General features: G+C 40.3%; 1 protein-coding gene and 1 pseudogene across 2 annotated transcripts in view; one reads left to right on the top strand and one right to left on the bottom strand.

The window, feature by feature from the left end:
- BAZ1B (bromodomain adjacent to zinc finger domain 1B) overlaps positions 1 to 24,200 on the top strand; it is a 93,720-nt gene that overhangs the window by 29,459 nt on the left and 40,061 nt on the right. For both annotated transcript variants that reach the window (XM_006154966.3, XM_027774386.1), the window contains exons 6-8: positions 3,748 to 3,945; positions 13,847 to 15,548; positions 23,415 to 23,553. In XM_006154966.3, coding sequence (XP_006155028.1) covers positions 3,748 to 3,945; positions 13,847 to 15,548; positions 23,415 to 23,553 — 2,039 coding nt within the window. The remainder of the gene's footprint in view (positions 1 to 3,747; positions 3,946 to 13,846; positions 15,549 to 23,414; positions 23,554 to 24,200) is intronic.
- LOC102486890 (small EDRK-rich factor 2 pseudogene) lies at positions 12,452 to 12,628 on the bottom strand (annotated as a pseudogene).

Below are 24,200 nucleotides of genomic sequence, written 5' to 3'. Positions count from 1 at the left end.
CGGCTACATGGGAGTCCAGCCACATAGCCATTACACTAACTGCTGGTCCCAGAATTATTTAAATTTTAAAAAGACTTTTTAGTTGTTAATAAATAAGTTTATTTATTTATTTTTTCACATGGTTTTTCCATAGGGAGAGAGAAAGCAAGCCGTCACGTTTGGGATTTGAACCACAGTTGACCATGTGGGAATTCCAGTACCTTAACCACCATGCCACCTGTTGGCCCCTATTTATTTAATGTTCTTTATTCATCACGTTTATTTCCATTTGACCAGAGAGAGAGACACATAGAGACAGACAGAAAGTGAGAAAGCAAGCCACCAGGGACTGGTGATTTGAACCATAGTAATCCATGTGGGAGTATCCAGTGCTGGCCCCCTGAGTGCTTTTTTAGTTTTAGTAATTAGGCTTTAAGTTAAAATATATTTTTGAGCGTATAATTGTGGGGTATGTTATAGTTTCCTTGGAGAGCTGTAGCATGTTCATTGCCCTCTTTTTAATAGAAATACTAAGGTATAAGAGTTATTTTATTTTATTTTATATTTTTTGCTATGGGGCGCATGCGCTTGCCAGAAAGAGTAATTTAGATTTTGATCTTCAAATTCAGTTTGAAAAATAAGAGTCTGTTCACAGTAGTTATTATTTTCCAAGAATGTATAATAGCTCTTCCCAGAAAAGCAGAACCATTTGTTGGTCTGGCATTGAGGCCTCATGGATAAGGGAGCTAGATCCCACATGGCCAACCGTGCAGTTCAAGTCATGACCCTGGTGGTTTGAAAAACATGCCAAGCGCTTAAGCATACCCCAAACCCTAACAAGATGAAGAAATGAGAAGAGATTGGGTTGTGATATGACCATGCCCCATTGTGGGTTGCTTCCTCCTCCTTCTCTGTCTGTCTCTGATGGGTGCACATTCCCTCTGGCAAGAGAAGAGAAAACTAGAACTATTTTGTAAGATAATTCAGAAGTTGGATCAATTCTAATCATTGCTTTTACAAGGAATCTTGTAAAACTACAGACTAAAGAGCTATAGTAGTAAAAACCTTAAAATACGTTAATACTCTGTTGTATTGATTCTGATATGTTCAGTTTTTACTTTTTAAACATGTCCAGAATGAGGATGTATCTTGAATCCGTTGTTAAGATTTTTTTCTTGATGATGTATAAATTACTTTGTTTCATTGATAACTTTTAAAATTCTACATACAACATAGTACTTTCTGAAACTCATATACCTTCATATGTAGAATCTTACTTATTTGTTTCTTTTGATTTGCCAGAGGATGTATGTACGAGAGAGAGAGAGAGAGAGAGAGAGAGAGAACGCGCGCGCAAGCAAGAGTGAGAGATCAAGTGAGCGAACAAATACCTCTCAGTGGGATATGATCATGCCATAGTCCCTTTTCTCCATTTCTTCCCATCAGGATTTGGGGTATAAATACACATACACTTTGCATGTTTTTCAAGCCATAGGTGCCAGGTTTTGAACATTTGACCCTGTGGGATCTGGCTCTCAGTCCACAGTGTTTAACCACTGTGGTATGGTTCTGGGCCTATGAATTTTAGTTCTTACAACTGAAAGGAGGCGAAGTAGGGTATTGGGTATAGAGGACAGCTGCAGGTTTATCTTCACATGTAGCTATTCTATGGAAGAAACAGTTAAGGTCTGAAAAGTCTAATAACAATCCTGATAAGGTGGAAAAAAGGAGGAGAAAGGCTTACAGTATGACCATGCCCCACAGTAGGGTGTTATCTCTCCCTCCACCCTCTTGTGAGTGCACACAGCCTTTGGCAAGTTTTAAAAAGAGGAAAAAATTGGGAACCAGCAGTTAGCGTAATGGCTATGTCGCTGGACTCCCACATAGTCAACTGCGGTTCGCGTCCCGGACCCGGTGGCTTAAAACTCACGCCGGGCGCGTGTGTGTGCGTGCCCAAGATCCCGAGAGGAGAAGGGATTACGGTGTGACCATCCCCCCTGGGGGGTGATTTCTCGCTTTCTGTCTCTATGTTTCTCTCTGTCTGGCGAGCGCACGCACCCTATAGTGAAAACCTCTCCCCCCCAAAAAAAAAAACAAAAAACAAAAAAACAGGAAAAAATAACCTCTAGCTGGGTTACGTAGAAGTACGAGGACGAAGAATGGCTGAGGCAGGAGGATTGTGACAAAATGAAACCTTGTTTATTTATTTATTTATTTATTTATTTATTGAGAGGTTTTTGCTGTAGGGCGCGGGCGCTCGCCAGACAGAGACAGAGAGACAGAAAGCAAGAAATCACCCCCAGGGGGGATGGCCACACTGCAATCCCTTCTCTTTCTGTTCTCCTCTTGGGATCTTGGGCACACATGCACACGCACCCATTGTTTTTACGTCCCCGGGTCCGGGATGCGAACCGCGGTCAACTACGTGTGAGTCCAGTGACATAGCCAGTACGCTAACTGCTGGTCCCGAAACCTTGCTTATTTATTTTTTTTTAAAATAAAGCCCTTATTGATATATCTTTTTACTTAATCCTCTCCACCCCCCTTTTTTCCTATGCAAGCAGTTTATATTATCTGTTTACTGGCTTTTTTTTTTTTTTTATATCACAGTGTCTGCCGTCCAACAGACTGTTTCTCATTTACATTTTTTTTCCTTTGGAGAGATTTTTGCTATAAGGCGCGTGCGCTCGCCAGACAGAGAGAGACATAGAGACAGAAAGCGAGAAATCACCCCCCGGGGGGTGGTCACGCCGCAATTCCTTCTCCTCCATTCTCCTCTTGGGATCTTGGGTACGCATGCACACGCGCCCGGCGTGAGTTTTAAACCACCGGGTCCGGGACGTGAACCGCGGTCGACTACGTGGGAGTCCAGCGACATAGCCATTATGCTAACTGCTGGTTCCCATATTATTCTTTTTCATTTTAACCACAGAGACAGACAGAAGTAAATTGAGTGAGAAAGCAAGCCACCAGGTCCAGGACTCATACTGTGGTCGGCCATGTGGGAGTCCAGTGACATAACTGCCATGCCATCTGCTGGCCCTATATTAATTATTATTATCTGTTTACTTCTGAAGATAAATTCTTTTTCTTTCTTTTTTTTTTTAAGAGATTTTTGCTATAGGGTGCGTACACTCGCCAGAAAGACAGAGAGATAGAAAGCAAGAAATCACCCCCCAGGGAGGATGGCCATGCCGCAATCTCTTCTCCATTCTCCTTTTGGGATCTTGGGCACATATGTACACATGCCCGGCGTGAGTTTAAGCCACCGGGTCTGGGACTTGAACTGTAGTCGACTACATGGGAGTCCAGTGATGTAGCCATTACACACATGCTAGTCCCATGAAGATAAATTTTTAATGAGGAATTGCTGATTCAAAGGGTATACACATTTTTGCATACATATCGACAGTTTGCCTACGATTATCTTTAAATTGACAATCTGTCTCAGAAAATTATTTTGCTTTTTCTTCTGTTAGATTTATAGAACTGTTTTATAGATGAAATTCTTATCTTTTTTTCTTGAGATTTTTTTGCTATAGAGCACGTGTGCTTGCCAGTGAGACAGAAAGTGAGAAATCTTTCCCCAGGGGGATGGCCATGCCGCAGTCCTTTCTCTCCTATTCTCCTCCTTTTTAGTCACTAGGCGTGGGACTTTAATTGTAGTTGACCATGTGGGAGTTCAGCAACATAACCATTGTACCACTTGCTGGTCCCAGTTAATTGCTTTTTATTCCAGTAGTGAATTATTTGTATTTGTTCACCTAGATCATCAGCAATGTGCCAGCAGACAGCTTGATTCGTACAGAGCGTCCACCAAATAAGGAAATACTTCGATACTTTATACGACATAACGCATTACGGGCTGGTACTGGTGAAAATGCACCTTGGGTGGTAGAAGATGAATTGGTGAAGAAGTATTCACTGCCTAGCAAGTTCAGTGACTTTTTACTTGATCCATATAAGGTAAGGTCACTATTAATGTTTGGACAATAAGATAAGCCAGTATTGGATGAGTTTATTTTCTGTCATGGCTCCACTATGATTAGATCTATAGCAGGTTTCAAAATCTGACATCAGATAATGAATTAAAAGTTTTCAGATAGATCTATTTCATGTAGGTTATAACGGATTGGTAGGAGAGAGGCACATTAAATAGCTTTCCTTGTTGAATTTCTTTTTTAATATGCTTGCATAATTTAAAAAAATGTGGAAGTGTGTACACACACACACACACACACACACACACACTTTTTTTTTCTTTAACCTTAAATCTTTTTTGGCATGTGGTATGGTGTAAATATAAAAAATATTTTGTGAAATGATCTCTGGAAATTAAAGCTGATTTTTGTACATCAGACAAGATGATCAGTTATATTGGGATCCTTGAAAGGAACCTGGAATGAGCATTACTTTGTGACAGGGAAAATCTGACATTTCTTTCATGAAAATAATTAAGTTTTTTAAGTCATCTCATTGGTCTTCATAATATTTTTATGAAGTCATATGGTGTATTTATTAATCTTATTTAAAGATGGGGAATCTGAAACCTAGTCTTAACTAGAACAAACAGAAAGCTATTATGGACACGTGTGTGTGCATGGCCAAAATTCCTTTAACCACTAGGCCACTGAGTATCATAGCTTAAGATTTGTTTTTATTTTACTTACCTCTCTTATGAGAGAAATAGAGAGAAAGGTATCTTTGGCAAGGTTTTACCATACCATGATCCTCTCCCCAACCTCCCATGCAGCCAGGATCAAGAAAGAATTCTATAGTTCTCTGATCCTAGATCAGCAAAATCAAGCATTATTTCTCATCATACCTTTTACATTTTCATTATTTGCTTAAAGATGTTTAGGTATTGGGACCAGCAGTTAGTGTAATGGCTATGTTGCTGGACTCATATAGCCGACTGCGGTTCAAGTCCTGGACCCAGTGGCTTAAACTCACGCCAGGCATGTGTGCGTGCATGCATGCCCAAGATCCCAAGAGGAGAATGGAGGAGAAGAGATTGTGGCATGGCCATCCCCCCTGGGGGGGGGATTTCTCGCTTTCTGTCTCTCTGTCTGCCTCTGTCTTTCTGGTGAGCGCACACACCCTATAGCAAAAAAAACTCTTTAAAAAAATAAATAAAAAGATGTTTAGGTATTAATTAGTCTTTTTTTAGAGCTGGACTAAATTTTCCATGGAAGTATAAGAAACCTAATTTTTCTCCTTATTGCCAGAGGGTAGATGGGTTTACCAGAGACAGAGACACACAGGGAGAGGGAAAAAGCATCCTATTCAATGGGAATGGTCATGCTGCAATGGCTGCTTCTCTATTTCTCTTTCCCATCAGGATTATCTGGCATGTTAAGTCACTGGGGCTTGGATTCAAACCACTGTCAGCCATGCAGAAGCCTGCTCTCTTAACTACTGAGCTACGCAGCCCACTCAGAACCTTATTTTTTTCTTAAATATTCTTTTTTTACTGAGGGGAAATTTGAGTTCACTGTCATTTTAAACAGTTTTGGAACTATGATACAGGATTCTGTGTTTATCACATGAGATTACTATTTTTATTTTAAGAATTATTCAAACCAGCGAGATGACGTAAATGTTTATGTTGCTGGACTTCCACGTAATTGACCACAGTTTGAGTCCTAGACCCAGAGGCTTAAAACTCACACTGGATACATGTGTGTGCATGGCCAAAATTCCAAGAGGAGAATGGAGAAGGGATTGCGGCATGACCAGCCACCCAGAGAGTGAGTTCTCACTTTCTGTCCTGTCTCTCCAGCAGGCACACATACCATATACAAAAATCTCTCTATGAAACAAAAAAGAATTATTTTATTTATTATTGTTATTATTTTTTAGTTTAACCTGAGAAAGTTAAAGAGAGAAAATGAGAAAGGAAGCTACCAGGTCTGGTACTCAAACTGTGGTAGCCATGTGGGAGTCCTGAGCCTTAAATGCCATGCCACCTGCCAACCCCAAAGTTACTATCTTAACTATTAGGTCATCAGGAAAGTCTTGATGTATTTTTCTATGCAAAAATGCATCATGACTTTTCTGATGACTCAGTTAATAAGAACTATTCATATGTAAAATCATCTTTGAGTGGGTTTCAGACTTTGGATAACTTGAACCCTTAAATGTTTTCCTCTTTGAAAATCTTACAATTGACTCAGCTTATGGTGTGATGTTTAAGGTTACTGGATCCCATGTGACCAACTGTACAGTTTGAGTTTCAGACCTGGCATCATGGGAGTCATGTTGGGCACATGTGCATGTGTGTCCAACCAAGATCTCTAAAGGAGGAAGAAATGGAGGAAGTGAGATTGCAATGTAAACGCTCTCTTAAAAAAAAAAAAATGAGACTCATGAAAAATGCTAGCCTACAAAATTAAGGGCATATACTCATGTTTATTATCTGTGTTCCCTACCTTTTCTTGGCTCATTTTTGTGGAATTTAATATTGTGGTTTTTTTTTTTTTTTTTTTTTTTAAAAGAGAGGTTTTTGCTCTGGGTTGTGTTTGCTTGCTATTGAGAGACAGACAGAAAGCAAGAGATAACCTCACAGTGGGTATGACCATGCTGCAATCCTTTCTCTTCCATTTTGCTCTTGGGATTTTGGGCATGCATGCACATGCACCCAGCGTGAGTTTTAAGCAGCTGGGTCTGGGACATGTACCATGGTTGACTACGTGGGAGTCCAGTGATGTAGCCGTTATGCCATCTGCCTGTCCTGTGGAAATTAATGTTCCACTAGACTGATGAATAAATACATTTACTGTCGACAGAGATGAGACCTGGAAAGAGAAAGCAAGTTTGAGCAATAGTTTTAAGAAAGGACCAATGGGGAGAGAATAGGTAGGAGGAAGGAAAATTACTTAGAGATACAGGAATTTTGGAGTATCTCCTGAGTAGGGCCTAGTGTGATTGATGATGAGGGTATTTTTGTGGTTTTGTAATCCTTCTAAAATATAAATTACTTGAGAATAAGAACTATCTTTACATCTTGTGATGTTTAGCATAGTGTGTTGCATATAATAGGTACATGGCTGTTTAATTTCTGAAGGAAGTTCCATTCACTGAGAAAAATGCCACTGACAATTGGGTTTTAGGGCTAGCGTAATTTTTTGTAGGCTAATGACTAAGAGAAGTGATCTACAAGGCAATTGGATGATAGCTATCCTATAAGATAGAGATTTTAATCCTGGTAGATCCTTTCCTTATAATATAGTTCAGTCCCAGTGTTTTGTTAGTCCCTCCATGATATTTTTGGACTGGTATATTCTAGTGGGGAAACCTTTGGATTGAGATGTAAGAAGGATATAACACTTAAGACAGGAATTCTGAAACAGGACCTATTTAGCATTGTTTTTAATACATGTTTTACTATTATTTTATTTAACTTTATTTATCATCATCATTGTTGTTATTACTTTATTTGACTAGAGAGAGAGGGAAAATTGAGAAAGCAAGCCACCAAATCCAGGACTTGAACCACTGTTGGCCACGTTGGAGTCTAATGCCTTAACTACTATGCCACCTGCTGGTCACTTTCTTAATACATTTTCAAAATACTTCATTTTGAAATAATTTAAGAATTATTTTAAGTGTGGTGGAATAGTGGTTAGGTTGGCTGGATGCCATGTGGCTGACTGTGGCTTAAGTTCTGGACCCTGTGGCTTGAAAAATATGCTGGGTATGTATGTATGTGTGCTCAAAATCCTGAACGAGAAATGGAGGAGAAGGCATTGTGGACAAAAGGGGTACTTTCACTTTCTTTTTCTCTGATTCTGTCTCTCTCCTAGTTTATGTGCCTTCTGGCAAATTAAAAAAAAAAGATTTGAAGTGGTACAATGGTAGATAGAATTTCCATATACTCTTCAGTTAGATACCGTAAATATTGCATTTGTCATAGTTATTATATAATTTTCTCTCTATATATACACATAACATGTACTTTTTTCTGAGCCATGTAAGTTGTAAGACTGGATGCCTTTTTTTTTTATTTTATTTTTAAGTTTTTTGCTATAGGGCGTGTGTGCTTGACAGAGAGAAGGAAAATGAGAAAATCACCCTTTGAGGGGATGGCCATGCCACAATCCCGTCTCCTCCATTCTCTTGGGATTTTAGACATGCACACATGCAACTGCCAGATCTAGGGCTCAACAGTGCAGGGCCTTGACCACCATGCCAGCTGCTGGACCATGATTGAATGTCTTTACAAAACACTTGAAAATGTGTTACTTAAAAACAGGGATATTTCTGACATAACTATAGTGCAGTTATCATAACCATTAAATTAACATTGAAACAATACTATTATTTTAATATATAGTTGATCAGATTTTGTCAGTTGTCCAGTAATTTTTTTTTTTTTTTTTTGAGAGATTTTCACTGTAGGGCGCGTGCGCTCGCCAGACAGAGAGAGACATAGAGACAGAAAGCGAGAAATCACCCCCCAGGGGGGATGGTCATGCCGCAATCCCTTCTCCTCCATTCTCCTCTCGGGATCTTGGGCACGCACGCACACGCGCCCGGTGTGAGTTTTAAGCCACCGGGTCCGGGACACGAACCGCGGTCGACTACGTGGGAGTCCAGCGACATAGCCATTACGCTAACTGCTGGTTCCCAGTAATTTTGTTTTAACCAAAAATTTGTTTTGGTTTTGAAAGGGTCTAGTGTGGTATCATATGTCATATGTTTCTTTGTCTTTGAAACCCTGACAATTTCAAACAATTGAAATCAGTTATGTTTTGGTTTGGGATTATTCCCTTGTGATTTGATTTGGGAGGAAGACCACAGAATTGATGTCCTGTTCTCAGTGGACTATATCGAAGAGATATGATGTGATTTTGCATTATTACTATATGTGACATTTAAAAATTATTTATTTATTCATTTTTTTTTAAAGAATTACTTTGTTTAATTTTATCCATTCATTTTATTTTCATTCGATGAGAGAGAGAGAAAGTGAGAAAGCAAGCCACCAGGTCCGGGACTTGAACCTTGGTCAGCCACATGGGAGCATCCAGTGTCCTAACCACCACGCCACTTGCTGGTCCCGATTCATTTATTTTTAATTTGACCAGAGAAAGAAACACACACACACACACACATACACACACACACATATACAGGGAAAGTGAGAAAGCAAGCCACCAGATCCAGTACTTGAACTGTGTTCATCCATGTGGGAATGTCCAGCACCTTCATCACGCCACTTGTTGGTCCCTATATGACATATTTTAGAACATGTTTCTTGTTTTCCTAATTGATATTTCAAGTAAGTGTTCATAACCCTAAGAGTTTTCTTTAAATACAATTTGAATTTTGAGGTTTGTTTTAGACTTAGAGACTAGAGCAGAAGCACTTTAAAAAATAAGTTGTATTGTTTTCAGAACACATTAAAAGTATTTTATAATAACACATTTTGCAGACTTGCTAGTATAGACATTGAGATAAACCCACATGTAAATGTTGGCCTTAAACTTCTAATATATTGCTTTGGGTGGATGAAAAGTTGAAATAAAAGTCAGAATATAAGTTGCCAGAGCTTTCTAATTTAGGTTTTTGCTGCTCATGCTATGCCATCTCAACAAGCTGCTACAAATATTTCCTCATCTTTATCTTTTCTTTTCCCCAAGAGGTAAGACTTTCTTTGGACAGATATTCGTGGTAGAGATAGTCCCAGGTGACTGGAACAAATGTAGCACACTATTTTTCTTTTAGCCTCCCATAATGCTAAGACATTCATAACTATTTTTTTCTTTTTAGCAATTAGAAAGGACCTTTGCCTATTATAAAAATTACAGTGTTGGGGGACCAGCGGGTGGTATGGTGGGTAAGGCACTGGACTCCCACAGGGCTAACCACAGTTCGAGTTCCAGACCTAGTGGCTTGCTTTCTTACTTTCCCTGTCTCTCGTTGGTGAGCCCTGTGCCCTATATCAAAATAAAATAAATAAATAAAATATTTTTAAAAAATTACAATATGACTGATTCAGGCATCTACTCTTCTTTTCTCCCTTCCCCTGCGCTAGTATAGTAGATTAACTGTGCTGAGAGGGACTAGGGGAGACCCTTGGCACATAAGTGGTTTTATACTTTTTCAGATCCCCCTGAGTACAGCCATGCCGGCTCCCATTTGGCTGTGTCTGCCCAGCATGCCCCATGTTGAGATGATCCAGTTACTGAAGTTCTGCTTACGCGGGGAGCTGGCCTGTTGGGAGGGGGTTGGGTGAGTTAATTTCTTTCATTTTTAAGAAAAATTTTCTACGGTGTGACTTGGTCAAAAACACACACCTCTTATAAACAGAAATGAATTGCTGGACCTTCTTGTGAGTAAGCCATCCCACCTCTTTCTTATATCCCTTGTTTGTAATATACTGTGCTTCTAAGTGAAGCAGTTTAAGGAACCTTATGATAAATTTTAGTGACTTTTTTTAAAATAGAAAGAAATCTAAACAGTAAATCAAGAAGTGTCCCAGTTATGATAGACCCTGGTAAAAAATGAAGCATAATCTCACATTCATCTCCACTAAAAGTGTTACATTTTAAGATAACTTTAAATATATATAACCTTTTATTCTTAGCATTAGGCAAAGTGTCTATTTGTATGTCTATATTCTGATGATTTTCCAAGGTTAGCTGAGGGTATGCTTATCTTCCGGGAGGCACACATTTGGTTTTGGGTCCTATCAGCGCAGTGATGGATCTTGCTCTGTGGTTCGTAGGCTGGGCTTTGAAGCCTTGGGCCCTTTGGAGTATTGTTGGTATTATTATTGTCTATGAGGAGAAGGGGATCTTAAATACTACTTTCTTAACTCTTTAACATTTTGAAATTTAGTTTTGGGGGACTTAAATTGGGAATTCTGCATCTGGGGAGAGTATTCTGTGCATCATGGATAGAGTTTATGTTCTATAAAACAGTAAAATCTGTTCAGCCCACACTGAGGATAATTATGGGGAGCAAAACATCTAGTTTTAATTGGGCAATAGTTGGCCAAAGAAATAGTAGTCTGCAGTTGCTTATAATTCTCAAAAGGTAGATTGTCTTTTAAAGTTAGAGAACTTAGCCAGAAGAGGGATTTGTGTTCTATGTAGCCAACTCACTCAGTGCAGACTATAAGGCCAGCCCAGTGTCTAAATCTTTTGGGTCCTGGATCTGGTGACTTGCTTTCTCACTTTCCCTCTCTCTCTCTCACTCTGTCCCTCTCTGGTCAAAACTTAAAACAAAAATAAAGTTCAATACAATAATTCTTTTTTAATAATTATTGTATTGAACTTTATTTATTTTAATTTGACCAGAGAGGGAGAGAGAAAGAGCAAGAGAAAGAAAGCAAGCCTCCAGGTTTGGGACTTCAACTGCAGTAGGCCATGTGGGAGTCCAGTGCCCTTAACCACCATGCCACCTGCCAGCCCCCCAGTGTCTAAATCTTAATTGGCATTATAGTACAGTTTATTAAATTTACTAAACCTGTTTGCTTTACTCCTAATAAGAGCAAGGAAGGTTTTGATTAACTTAGGAATTTGTTTCACCTTAGTCATTTCCCTATAGCCTTTTTATAGGGATTCGTAGTTTCATATTCAGTAGTTTAATTATTTCTCTGCCTGTAGTCTCCCACTAGCCTGTCCTACTGCTGCCTCTACAGTGCTTCTTTACATGTTTTTCTCTTGTTAGTAGTTCCTTCTACTTGATAAAGATAAGTTAGTTCATCAAGTCTCTTGAGTGCCCTCATTATGCTTACCTGCTTTTCATAATGCAAATTAAGTATATTAAATGTTTTCTAGTTTTTCTTGAAGCACTAAATGGGCTGCACTTGTGTATTGTTTATTTCATTTAGTTTGTGTTTTAGCTGCCAGGGATTTTTTTGGTTTGTTTTTAAAACATACACATATATTTTAATGTGAGAGAATGTATGTTGTACATATGAGAGAGATCCCCTAACAATGAGGCCTGGCCATATGCAGTCTTCATCTTCCAACTCCCCTCCCTTTAGAATCCTGGGCATGCACATGCAGCTAGCATGTTTCCTAAGCCTCTGGCCTGTGATTAAAGCTTGGTTGGCCATGCGGAATCCAGCTTCCCCTTCATGGCACTCATCAATTGTGCTACAAGGGCAGGCCCTGCAGTCCCTGTAATTATGTTCTTTAAAGCACTGCAGTCATGGTGTGTGTATGTGTGTGTGTGTGTGTGTGTTACAAAGCTACTCTAAATAGTTTAGGGTAAGCCTCACAGGAATTAAAAAAACACTGGGAGGAGATAACCCTCTCATCCCCAGGAGTGGCCCAGGCTGGGAGAGACTACCTGAGGGAAAGGAAGCACAAAAGGAACTTCCTGCAGACTCAGGGCAAAGGGAATGCCATCAGTGCTGGTACCTGTGAGCACTACAGGAAGAAACACAAGTGTGGTGAGACTAGCTCCAGGCCCACAGGCGAAGGGCAAGAGGGTTGGACACAAAGTCACAAAGTTACTACTTGGGTTCTCCCTTCTCCTTAGCCTTTTTCTGTTTCTGGTGCATGATCTCTAAGTTGCTCTGCTTGCAGATGGCAGCAGAAAGCCTGTTATGTCAGTGCTTTCCCTTAACCGAGTTGCTCTGCTTTTTCATATTTTTCTGGTGGGTGAGTTCATGCTCATTACCACATGTCATGGTAATGGCCGCAACTCCGTGTGTATGTGTGTGTAAGATAAAAGTCTCCATGTCCTGAAATCTTACCTCTGCCTCCTAAACAGCTGAGAGTAGAGGCTTTTGCCATTGCACCTTATTTTTTAGTGTAGAACACAAATGAACCCCGGGCCTATCATGTGGCATTCAGCCTTCTGAGTATTAGTAGCTACTCAGGCTGAGTTGTGTTTGGTTTTCCTTTTTAAAATTTTGCCAGAGGGCACATGCGCTCACCAGAGAGAGGCTGAGAGGTAGAAGGCACCTCCCAGTAGACTAGCACACAGTAATTCTTTCTCCACTTCTCCATCCTGTGGGTATTTTGGGGTTCCTTGTCTGTGAGCATTGTTTATATTACTGTGATACTCCTTGATCATTTTAGTAAGATAATTGGCCTCTGGATTTAGACAAAAATACTTGAGTAGTATATATTTTCTCTCTTTTTAAAAATTTAATGTAATTTTTAAAATTTCCTTTTTTGGGAGGGGGGTTGCTATAGAGTGCATGAACTCACCAGAGAGACAGAGAGACAGAAAGTGAAAAATCACCCCTCAAGGGGGATGGCCATGCCACAATCCCTTCTCCATTCTCCTCTCGAGATCTTGGGCACGCATGCACATGCACCTGGTGTGAGTTTAAGCCACTGGGTCCAGGATTCAAACCGCGGTCGACTACATGGGAGTCCAGTGACATAGCCATTACCAACTGCTGGTCCCTTGAGTAGTATATACTTTGTACTAAAAACCATATAATGCCCTGAATTGGGAAACAGTTCAAAGGGTGAAAATCTATTCCCTATTTCAAGAGCAGTATAGAGCTTTTTCACTCCTCAGATGTTGCTGTTATCTAGATTAGATATTCCTAATTAGGGGCTTCACAAATGGACACTGAAATTTTATGTATAATTAATTTTTGTTTGTTTTTGGGGAAAGGGTCCACCAATTTCATTAAAATATTTTTTAATGTATATATGAACAGAGCTAGTTTCATAGTATGTCTAATATCAGTGTAGATTTTAAGTCTAGAGATTTATATTGATACAGGGAAAGCTTCAGCTATTATTTGTCTTTTTTTTAGGAATACTTGTCTATGAATAAACAGCTTTACTAGAATGGCTAGGGAAGAGGGCCTTTAAGATGGTTAAATGTTGCTTGCTTCTTTAAATTAGTTTTTAAAATTAATTTTGTTCCTATTTTTAAATTTTAGTACATGACTCTCAATCCTTCTACTAAGAGGAAGAATACTGGATCCCCAGACCGGAAGCCTTCAAAGAAATCCAAAACAGATAATTCTTCTCTGAGTTCACCACTAAATCCTAAGTTATGGTGTCATGTACACTTGAAGAAATCATTGAATGGCTCACCACTCAAAGTGAAGAACTCCAAGAATTCCAAGTCTCCAGAACAACATCTAGAAGAAGTGATGAAGATGATGGCACCCACCAAGCTACATGCTAACTTTCACATTCCTAAGAAAAGCCCATCTGCCAAGAAACAAGGGAAGCACAGTGATAAACCTTTGAAGGCAAAGGGCAGAAGCAAAGGCATCCTGAATGGACAGAAATCTACAGGAAATTCCAAATCTCCCAAAAAGGGTTTGAAAACACCTAAAACCAAAATGAAACAGATGACTTTATTGGATATGGCCAAAGGCACTCAGAAGATGACACGAGCTCCACGGAATTCTGGGAGTACACCTAGGTCCTCTAGTAAGCCTCATAAACATCTGCCTCCTGCTGCCCTACACCTCATTGCCTACTACAAAGAAAACAAAGACCGGGAAGATAAGAAGAGTGCTCTGTCCTGTGTTATCTCTAAAACAGCTCGTCTTCTCTCTAATGAAGATAGAGCTCGGCTGCCTGAAGAATTGCGAGGTATTGTTCAAAAACGCTATGAACTTCTAGAGCACAAAAAGAGGTGGGCCTCTATGTCTGAAGAGCAACGGAAGGAATATTTGAAAAAGAAACGAGAGGAACTGAAGGAAAAATTGAAGGAAAAAGCCAAAGAGCGGAGAGAGAGAGAAATGCTTGAGAAATTAGAAAAGCAGAAGCGATATGAGGACCAGGAATTACCTGGCAAAAATCTTCCATCATTTAGACTGGTGGATACCCCAGAAGGGCTGCCCAACACACTCTTTGGTGATGTGGCCATGGTAGTGGAATTCTTGAGCTGTTATTCTGGGCTGCTCTTACCAGATGCTCAGTATCCTATTACTGCTGTGTCCCTTATGGAAGCCTTGAGTGCAGATAAGGGTGGCTTTTTATACCTGAATAGAGTGTTGGTCATTCTCTTACAGACTTTATTACAAGATGAAATAGCAGAAGATTATGGTGAATTGGGAATGAAGCTATCAGAAATCCCTCTCACCCTGCATTCTGTTTCAGAACTGGTACGGCTCTGCTTGCGCAGATCTGATGTTCAGGAGGAAAGTGAGGGCTCAGACACAGATGACAATAAAGATTCAGCAACATTTGAGGACAATGAGGTACAAGATGAGTTCCTAGAGAAGCTGGAGACATCTGAATTTTTTGAGCTAACATCCGAAGAGAAGCTACAGATCTTGACAGCACTGTGCCACCGAATCCTCATGACCTACTCGGTGCAAGACCACATGGAGACCAGACAGCAGATGTCTGCAGAGTTGTGGAAGGAACGGCTTGCTGTGCTGAAAGAAGAAAATGATAAGAAAAGAGCAGAGAAACAAAAACGGAAAGAAATGGAAGCCAGAAATAAAGAAAATGGAAAAGAGGAGAATGGGTTAGGTAAAAACGATAGGAAAAAAGAAATTGTGAAGTTTGAGCCCCAAGTAGATACAGAAGCTGAAGACATGATTAGTGCTGTGAAGAGCAGAAGGCTGCTTGCCATTCAGGCTAAGAAGGAACGAGAAATCCAGGAAAGAGAAATGAAAGGTAAAATTTTATACTAAGAGAAAAGGCAAAAAGTTCTTTAGGAGATAGTAAAAGCAAAGAAATTACTAAGGTAATGGTAGGGTCTCTATTTGATATAACTGTCTTCTTATTTCTCCATGTAAAAACCTAGCACTTACTAGGCATGTAATATTTTAGCAGGAGTATTCGGTCTGGTGTTGTACAGTTAATGATGAGTTAATGTGATATTGGTTTCTTTTCTGAATTTAGTGAAGAACCAAATCCACAAATGGACATGATGAAAACAACTTACGGCTTTTTTTAAGAATTATTTTTTATTTAATTTTATTTATTTATTCATTCATTTATTTTAATTTGACCAGAGACACACACACACAGAGAGAGAGAGAGAGAAAGTGAGAAAGCAAGCTGCCAGGTTTGGGACTCAAACTGTGGTCAGCCATGTGGGAGTGTCCAGCGCCTTAGCCACCACGCCACCTGCTGGTCCCATGACTAACACAAGAGTTTTTTTGCTATAGGGCATGTGTGCTCACTAGAAAGACAGAGACAGAAAGTGAGAAATCACCCCCCCCCCCGAGGGGGGGATGGCCACACTGCAATCCCTTCTCCTCCATTCTCCTTTTGGGATCTTGGGGCACACACAAATGCGTGCCTGGCATGAATGTAAGCCACCAGGTCTGGGACTTGGAACTGTGGTCGGCTATATGGGAGTTCAGTGACATAACCATTATGCCATCTGCTGGTCCCTACTTACTTATTTTAATTTGACCAGAGAGGGACATAGAGAAGAAGTGAGAAAGCAAATGGCAGGTCTGGGACTTGAACTGCTGTTGGCCGTGTGGGAGTCCAGCACACTTAACCACCACGCCACCTGCTGGCCCAACAACTTAGGACTTTTTAGGATGTGCTAACCTAGGTTCAAATCTCAGCGGTAGCTTAGCTATATGCAAGTATCTTTCTTTATTTCTTTTTTTTTTAGAGAGGTTTTTGCTATAGGGCGCATGCGCTCGCCAGGAAGAAAGAGACAGACAGAGAGACAGAAAACAAGAAATCATCCCCCCAGGAGGGTTGACCATGCCACAATCTCTTCTCCATTCTCCTCTCGGGATCTTGGGCACACACACATGTACCTGGTGTGAGTGTAAGCCACCGGGTCTGGGATTCCAACCACAGTCGACCACATGGGAGTCCAGTGGCTTAGCCATTATGCCAACTGCTGGTCCCTATTTACTTATTTTAATTTGACCAGAGAGGGACAGAGAGAAGTGAGAAAGCAAATGGCCAGGTCTGGGACTTGAACTGCTATTGGCCGTGTGGGAGTCCAGCACTCTTAACCACCATGCCACCTGCTGGCCCAACAACTTAAGACTTAAGATGTGCTGACCTGGGTTCAAATCCCAGCTGTATCTTAGCTATATGCAAGTTTCTTATCCATGCCTCACTTTTCTCATATGTCCGATAAGAGTGTTAATAACAGTTCAGTGATAAAGGTAATTGAGAGCCCCTAAGATAATTGTAAACTCAGTAATCTTGCCGTTGTTAAGTTTTAAAAATTGAGGGGCAGCCAGTGGCATGGTGGTTAGGTGGCTAGACACCATCTGGCCAACTCTGTGGTTTGAGTCTTTCATCCAGAGGCTTGGAGGACACACTAGACATGTGTGCCCCAAATTCTGTCTCTTCCTGTCCCTCTCTGGTGGGTGAATGCATTCTATGGTAAAAACTTTAAAAAGGAAAGAAAGAGAAAAAGAAAAGAAAATATTCTCTAGATAAATAAATAGACCTAAAAAGATTTAAGAATTAAAAATTCTTTTTTTTGAAGAGGTTTTTGCTATAGGGCACATGCGCTCGCCAGACAGACAGAGAGACACAGAGAGAAAGAAAGTGAGAAATCACCCCCCAGGGGGGATGGCCACGCCGCAGTCCCTTCTCCTCCATTCTCCTCTCGGGATCTTGGGCATGCACGCACAGGCGCCCGGCGTGAGTTTAAGCCACCGGGTCCGGGACTCGAACCGCGGTCGACTACGTGGGAGTCCAGCGACATAGCCATTACGCTAACTGCTGGTCTCAAGAATTTAAAATTTTTGAACTTTGATGTAACTATGAAATCTGAGTTTGTGAAGAACTTTATTGAGAAATAATTCACATACCATACAGTTCATCCATTTACTATATACCATTTAATATTCTTGTGGGGATATTACCCCGCAATGGGGCTTAATCCTACTTTGATCCCTCTGCTCCATTTCTTTATGCTCTTGGGAATTTGGACATGTGTGCACATGTGCCCTTGATTTTCTCAATCTGCTAGGGCTGGCCCTCAATGTGCATTCATGTTGTAGCATGTCGTTTTTTTTAGAGGTTTTGGCCTTAAGGCACACACTTGCCAGAGAGAGAGGGAAGGGGAGAGAGAAAGAGGGAGAGGAAAAGGGAGAGGCACCAGTGAGAGGGAAAGTGAGAAATCACCACCCAGGGGAGATATCCACGCCACAGTCCCTTGTCCTCTATTCTCATGAGATCTTGGGCACGCACGCACACATTGCCTGGAATGATTTTGAAGCCACTGAGTCTGTTACCTGAACTGCAGTCAGCCATATGGGAGTCCAGTGACTTAACTGCTATGCCATTTGCTGGTCCCACATGTAAAATATTTATGCTAACTGAAAGAAGCCAGTCCCAAAAGATAAGCACTGTCTAGTTATAAAACATTTTTATGACCCCAAGAGAATCTCTAAAAGTCACTCACTTTTCTCATTTGCCCCCAGCCTCTGCCAGTCACCTTTGTGCTTTCTGTCTCTATGCATTTATATATTCTGGGTATTTAAGTGGAATTATGCAATATGTATCTTTTATGCCTTTTATGTCTTTCACTTCATGTTTTCAAGGTTCTTACATGTTATAGTATGTATGTGTACTTAATTTTTAAAAAAATTTGGGTGTGAATAATATTCCATTGTTTGGATATACCACATTTTATTATTCATGAGTTGATGAACATTAAGTTATTTCCACCTTTTCACTGTTACAAATAATGTTGCTAAAAAGTTTGTGTACATATTTTTGTGTGGACATCCTCATTTATCCTAGATAAATATACCCAGGAATAGAATTGCTGGATCACTGGTCATGTTAAACCATTTGAGGAACTGCTCTACTGTTTTCTAAAGTGGCTGCATAATTTTACATTCCCTCCAGTAGCTTATGAGGGTTCTAAATCTTTTCATCAGCACTTGTTGTCTAACTTCTTGGTCATCCTAGTAAGTGTGAATTAGCGTCTCATTGTGTGTGTGTGTGTGTGTGTAGGGGGGGTGGTTTGTTTGTTTTTAACTGCTAGGGGCATATGTGTTTGCCAGAGACAGGAAGAGAAAGCATTCCCCAGTGGAGTACGATCATTCCCCTTCTCCATTTCTTTATCCTAATGGGATTTTGCGCATACACAACCATGTAATCAGCATATTTCTCAAGGCCCCAGGGCTAGAACTTGAACTGTGATCAACCTTGTGGGATTCAACTACCTTAAACACTAGGCTAGTGGGCTGGTGGTCCTCATTGTGGTTTTGATTTGTATTTCTTGCTGACTATTGATATTAAGCATCTTTTCTTGTGCCTCTTGCCATTGGTATATCTTTAGAGAAATGTTAAGATCTTTTGCTGATTTTTAAAATGAGTTATTTTCCTTTTTATTTTTTTAAAATGATTATTTTATTTACTTTTATTTTTTATTATTATTATTATTATTATTATTATTATTTTCCAGTTTGGTCAGAGAGAAACAGAGAGGGAAAGTGAGAAAGCAAGCTACTAGGTCTGAGACTTGAACCACAATTGGCCATGTGAGAGTCCAGCATCTTTAACCACCATGCCACTTGCCGGACCCATTCTTTTTATTACTGACTTGTAAGAGTGCTGTATATATTCCTAGGTACCTCTCTGTTATCAAGTATATGGTCTACAAATACTTTCACCCTTTTTATGGGTTGTCCTTTTATTTTCTTGATAGTGTCCTTTGAAGTACAAAAGTTTTTATTTTGATAAGGTCCAGTTTATATTTTTTTTCCTTTTATTCATGGATTTGATGTTACATATACGAATTCATTGCCAGGCCAGCAGGTAGCATGGTGTTTAAGGTGCTGGACTCCCAGATGATTGGCCGCAGTTTGCATCCCAACTCTGGTGGCTTGCTTTCTCACTTTCTATCTCCCTGTCTTTCTCTGGTGAGTGTATGTGCCCTATAGCAAATTAACAATAATAATAATGGTGATAAATAAAATTAGATAATTCTTGGAAAAAAAAGAATTCATTGTCAAATCTAAAGCCATGAAGACCCACCCATGTTTTCTTCTAAAAGTCTTATAGTTTAGGTCTTATACGTAGAACTTTGATTTATTTTGAATTAATTTCTGTAATGTTGTAAGGTAAAGGTCCAGCGTTATACTTTGCATGTAACTATTTAGCTGTCCTAGTATTATTTGTTATAAAAACTATCCTTTCTGGGGAACCAGCAGTTAGCGTAATAGCTATGTCGCTGGACTCCCACGTAGTCGACCGCGGTTCGCGTCCTGGACCCGGTGGCTTAAAAAAACTCACGCCGGGCGCGTGTGCGTGTGTGCCCAAGATCCCGAGAGGAGAATGGAGAAGGGATTGCGGCGTGACCACCCCCCTGGGGGGGATTTCTCGCTTTCTGTCTCTATGTCTCTCTCTGTCTATCTGGCGAGTGCACGTGCCCTATAGTGAAAACCTCTCCAAAAAATTTAAAATTAAAAAAACCAAAAAACAAAAATCTATCCATTCTGTATTGAATGGTTTTCTGCCCTTAGTAAGGGCAGGCTAAGACTGGCTCCATGAGGAAGCCAGATCCCACATGACTAACCCTGTGGTTTAAGTCCTGGACTCAGTGCTTGAGAAACACAATAGGGGTGTGTGTGTGTGTGTGTGTGCGCGCGTGGGTCCAAAATCCCAAGAGGAGAAGGGATTATGGCATGACCCTTTCCCATGGAGGGTTCTTTTTTCTCTGTCTTCAGGCGAACACACGCACCTTGTAGCAAAAAGCAAGGAAGGGGTCTAGCAGATGGCATAATGGTTATATTGCTGGACTCCCACATAGTTGACCATGGTTCGAGTCCTGGACTTGGTGACTTAAAAGTCACGCCAGGCATGTGTGTGTGCATGTGTACATGCTCAAGATCCCGAGAGGAGAATGGAGGAGAAGGGATTGTAGCATGGTCATCCCCTGGGGTGATTTCTTGCTTTCTACGTCTCTGTCTCTCCAGTGAGCACACATTCTATAGCAAAAGTCTCTTTTTTTAAAAAAAAAAGGAAGGAATCATTTGAGTATTCATATATCAGTTACACCAGTTTTTCTAGACTTGGAGTTTTATTATTATTATTATTATTATTATTATTTAGTTTGCTATAGAATACACATGCTCACCAGAGAGAGAGAGGAAGAGGGAAAGTGAGAAAGCAAGACAATGAGGTCCAGGACTTGAACTGAGGTTTGCCATGTGGGAGTCCAGCACCTTATCACTATGCCATCTGCTGGCCTCAGTGGGCTTTGAATTCTGTTCTACTGATCTGTATGCCTGTCTTTATGTTAATACCACTCTTTTCTTTACTACTTTGTAGTTAGATTTTAAAATCGAGAAGTGTAGGGACCAGCAGTTAGCGTAATGGCTATGTCCCTGGACTCCCATGTAATCGACTGCAGTTCAATTCCCAGACCCGGTGGCTTAAAACTCACGCTGGGCACATGTGCATATGTGCCCAAGATCCTGAGAGGAGAATGGAGGAGAAGGGATTGTGGCACGGCCATCCCCCCTGGGGGGTGATTTCTTGCTTTCTGTCTGTGTCTGTCTCTGTCTGTCTGGCGAGCGTACACGCCCTATAGCAAAAAAACTTCTCAAAAAAAAAATTGAGAAATGTGAATCTTCCAACTCATTGTTTATCAAGATTTTTTATTTTTGGCTATTCTGAGTCTCTTGGAATCCTGTATGAATTTTAGAATTATCTTGTCAATTACTACAGTGAAGCCAACTGAGATTCTGATAGGAATTGTGTTAAATTTTTAGATTCAACTTAAAAATCTTTTTTTTAATTACTATTTTTAAATTTGGTATAGCACACTTGTGCTCAACCAGAGAGAGAAAGAGACAGAGGAAAAGTGAGAAAGCAAGCCACGAAGTCTGTGGAAGTCCAGCATCTCCACCACCACGCCACCTGCCAGCCCCTAGATTCAACTTTAAATCAATTTTGTGGATGAATTTTGGCAGTATAGGTATCTTAATGACGTTGTCTTTTATTTGTGAACATGAAGTGTTTTCAACTTATATCTTTAATTTCTAGTAATATTTTTTGCTTTTCAAAGTGAATTTTATACTACTTTCATTATACTTATTCCTAAATCCATCTTGGCACCCAAGAGTTTTTCTTTACCATCCCCCATTCGATATTTTTATCTCCTTTCTTGGATCGTGAGAATCCTGGCATCCATCAATATCAGTGTTTGGTTTCAATATTTAATTATTGAATCAATCTTACAACGTACATAGGATTAGAATTGTTATATACCCATCCCATAATCCACACTAAATCTGCTAAGTGCAAGTTTTTTGTGCAGTTTTTTGTCTTCAAGACTAAACTGTTTTGGGGCCAGCAGGTGGTGTAGTGGTAAAGGCACTGGGCTCCCACATGGCTAAACCGTGATTCAGGTCCCAGATACAATGGCTTGAAATTCAGTACCGGGCATGTGTGCATGTGCCCCCAATTTTTTATTTTTAAGAGAGATTTTTGCTATAGGGTGTGTGTGCTCTCCAGAGAGACACAGAGAGACAGAAAGCAAGAAATCACTCCCTGGGGGAATGGCCATGCTGCAATCCCTTCTCCATTTTTTCAGGGTCTTGGGTGGGCATGCATGCACACACGCCCAGCATGAGTTTGAAGCTGCGGGGTCCAGGACTTGACTGTTTGGGAGTCCAGCGTTGTAACTAACCATTACTGCTGGTCCCATGCCCAAAATCTCTTTTTTTTGAATGTTTATTTAATTTAAGTAATTATTTATTTTTAAGTTGATGAGAGAGGGAAAGGGAAAGTGAGAAAGCAAGTAGCCAGATCCAGGATTCTAACCCTGGTCAGCCATGTGGGATTCCAGTGCCTTGACCACCATGCCACCTGCTGACCCACCCAAAATCTTAGAAGAAGGGAGGAAAAGGGATTGTGGCATAGTCATCCTTCATAGAGGGTGATTTCTTACTTTCCCTTATTGTCTGTGTCTTTTTAGTGAGGGCTCTATGGCAAAAATCTTAGAAAACAAAAACAAACAAAAACTCCAACTAAACTAAACTTCCAACTTTTTAAAGGTTTCCAGCTTATAAAATGAAAATGTTACGTACCACTTCTTTGTCAAAGATGGATGCTAAATATTAAACATAATTAGCTAGAAATAGTTCTGTATTAGTGGCTTTAGGTTAACTGGAACAGTTTTATTACTTGGGTAGTTCTTTCATTTGGAAACACACACGGCTCTTTCTTTTAAAAACAAACTTTGGCCGACCACGGTCTGAGTCCCAGACCTGGCAGCTTGCTTTCTCACTTTCCCTTTCTCTTGTGGTAAAATTAAAAATAAATAATAGCAAATAAAATTAAAGTAAATAAATAAATCTTCAAAAAAACAAACAAACTTTCTATTAATTAAGGTCGTGCCGCAATCTCTTCTCCATCCTCCTTGGATTTTAGGTATGCACACACACATGCCCCACGTGATTTTCAAGCTGCCAGGGGGACTTAAACTGTGGTCAGTAATGTGGAAATCTGGCACCATAACCGCCACACCACCTGCTGGCTCCAGAGAGGAATTTATTTTAAAATTCTAATTGAGGCTCTGTCTTTTAACAGTGAAACTAGAACGCGAAGCTGAGGAAGAACGAATACGGAAGCACAAAGCGGCTGCAGAGAAGGCTTTCCAAGAAGGAATTGCCAAGGCAAAACTAGTCATGCGTAGGACTCCTATTGGTACAGATCGAAACCATAATAGGTAAGTTACTGAACTTAATTTTTGTCATCTTGCAGGACTATTTTATTGTTATTAGTTATGAAACTGTGTGAAGTACTAAAAATAGACTTTCCTGTTCAGTTTTTCACTTCTGTTTGGAAGCAAAATTGCTCTTCACACATTGAATATTAACTGTGCCAAATGTTAGCATTACAGAGTTACGTAAGACTTATTTCTGCTCTTGAAGGTACCACAGATAGAAAGCTTATATATATTATGATGATAAGCAAAACATAATACCAATAGAGAGCCTTAAAAATGGTAATATGTGGATCTTCAGAGAGTTCATGAGTAGTATGTATTAAAAACTGTGGGACCTGCATATGGTGTAGTGGTTAATTTCCACATGGTCGTCTGGTTCGAGTCCCAGATCTGGTGGCAGAAAATTCATGTCAGGCACGTGTGTCTGTGTGCCTAAAATCCTGACAGGAGAGTGGAGGAGAAAGGATTGTGGCATGGCCATCCCATCCCCCCAGGGGGTGATTTCTTGCTTTCTGTTTCTCCAGCGAGTTCATGTGCCTTATAGCAAAAATCTTTTTTTTTAAAAAAAAAGCTTTTTTGGGAACCAGCAGTTAGCGTAATGGCTATGTCGCTGGACTCCCACGTAGTCGACTGCGGTTCGTGTCCTG

The sequence above is a fragment of the Tupaia chinensis genome, unplaced genomic scaffold, assembly GCF_000334495.1.
Source record: "Tupaia chinensis unplaced genomic scaffold, TupChi_1.0 Scaffold000429_1, whole genome shotgun sequence".
NCBI classification, from domain to species: domain Eukaryota; kingdom Metazoa; phylum Chordata; class Mammalia; order Scandentia; family Tupaiidae; genus Tupaia; species Tupaia belangeri.
This window is presented reverse-complemented; position numbering and strand designations above follow the sequence as displayed.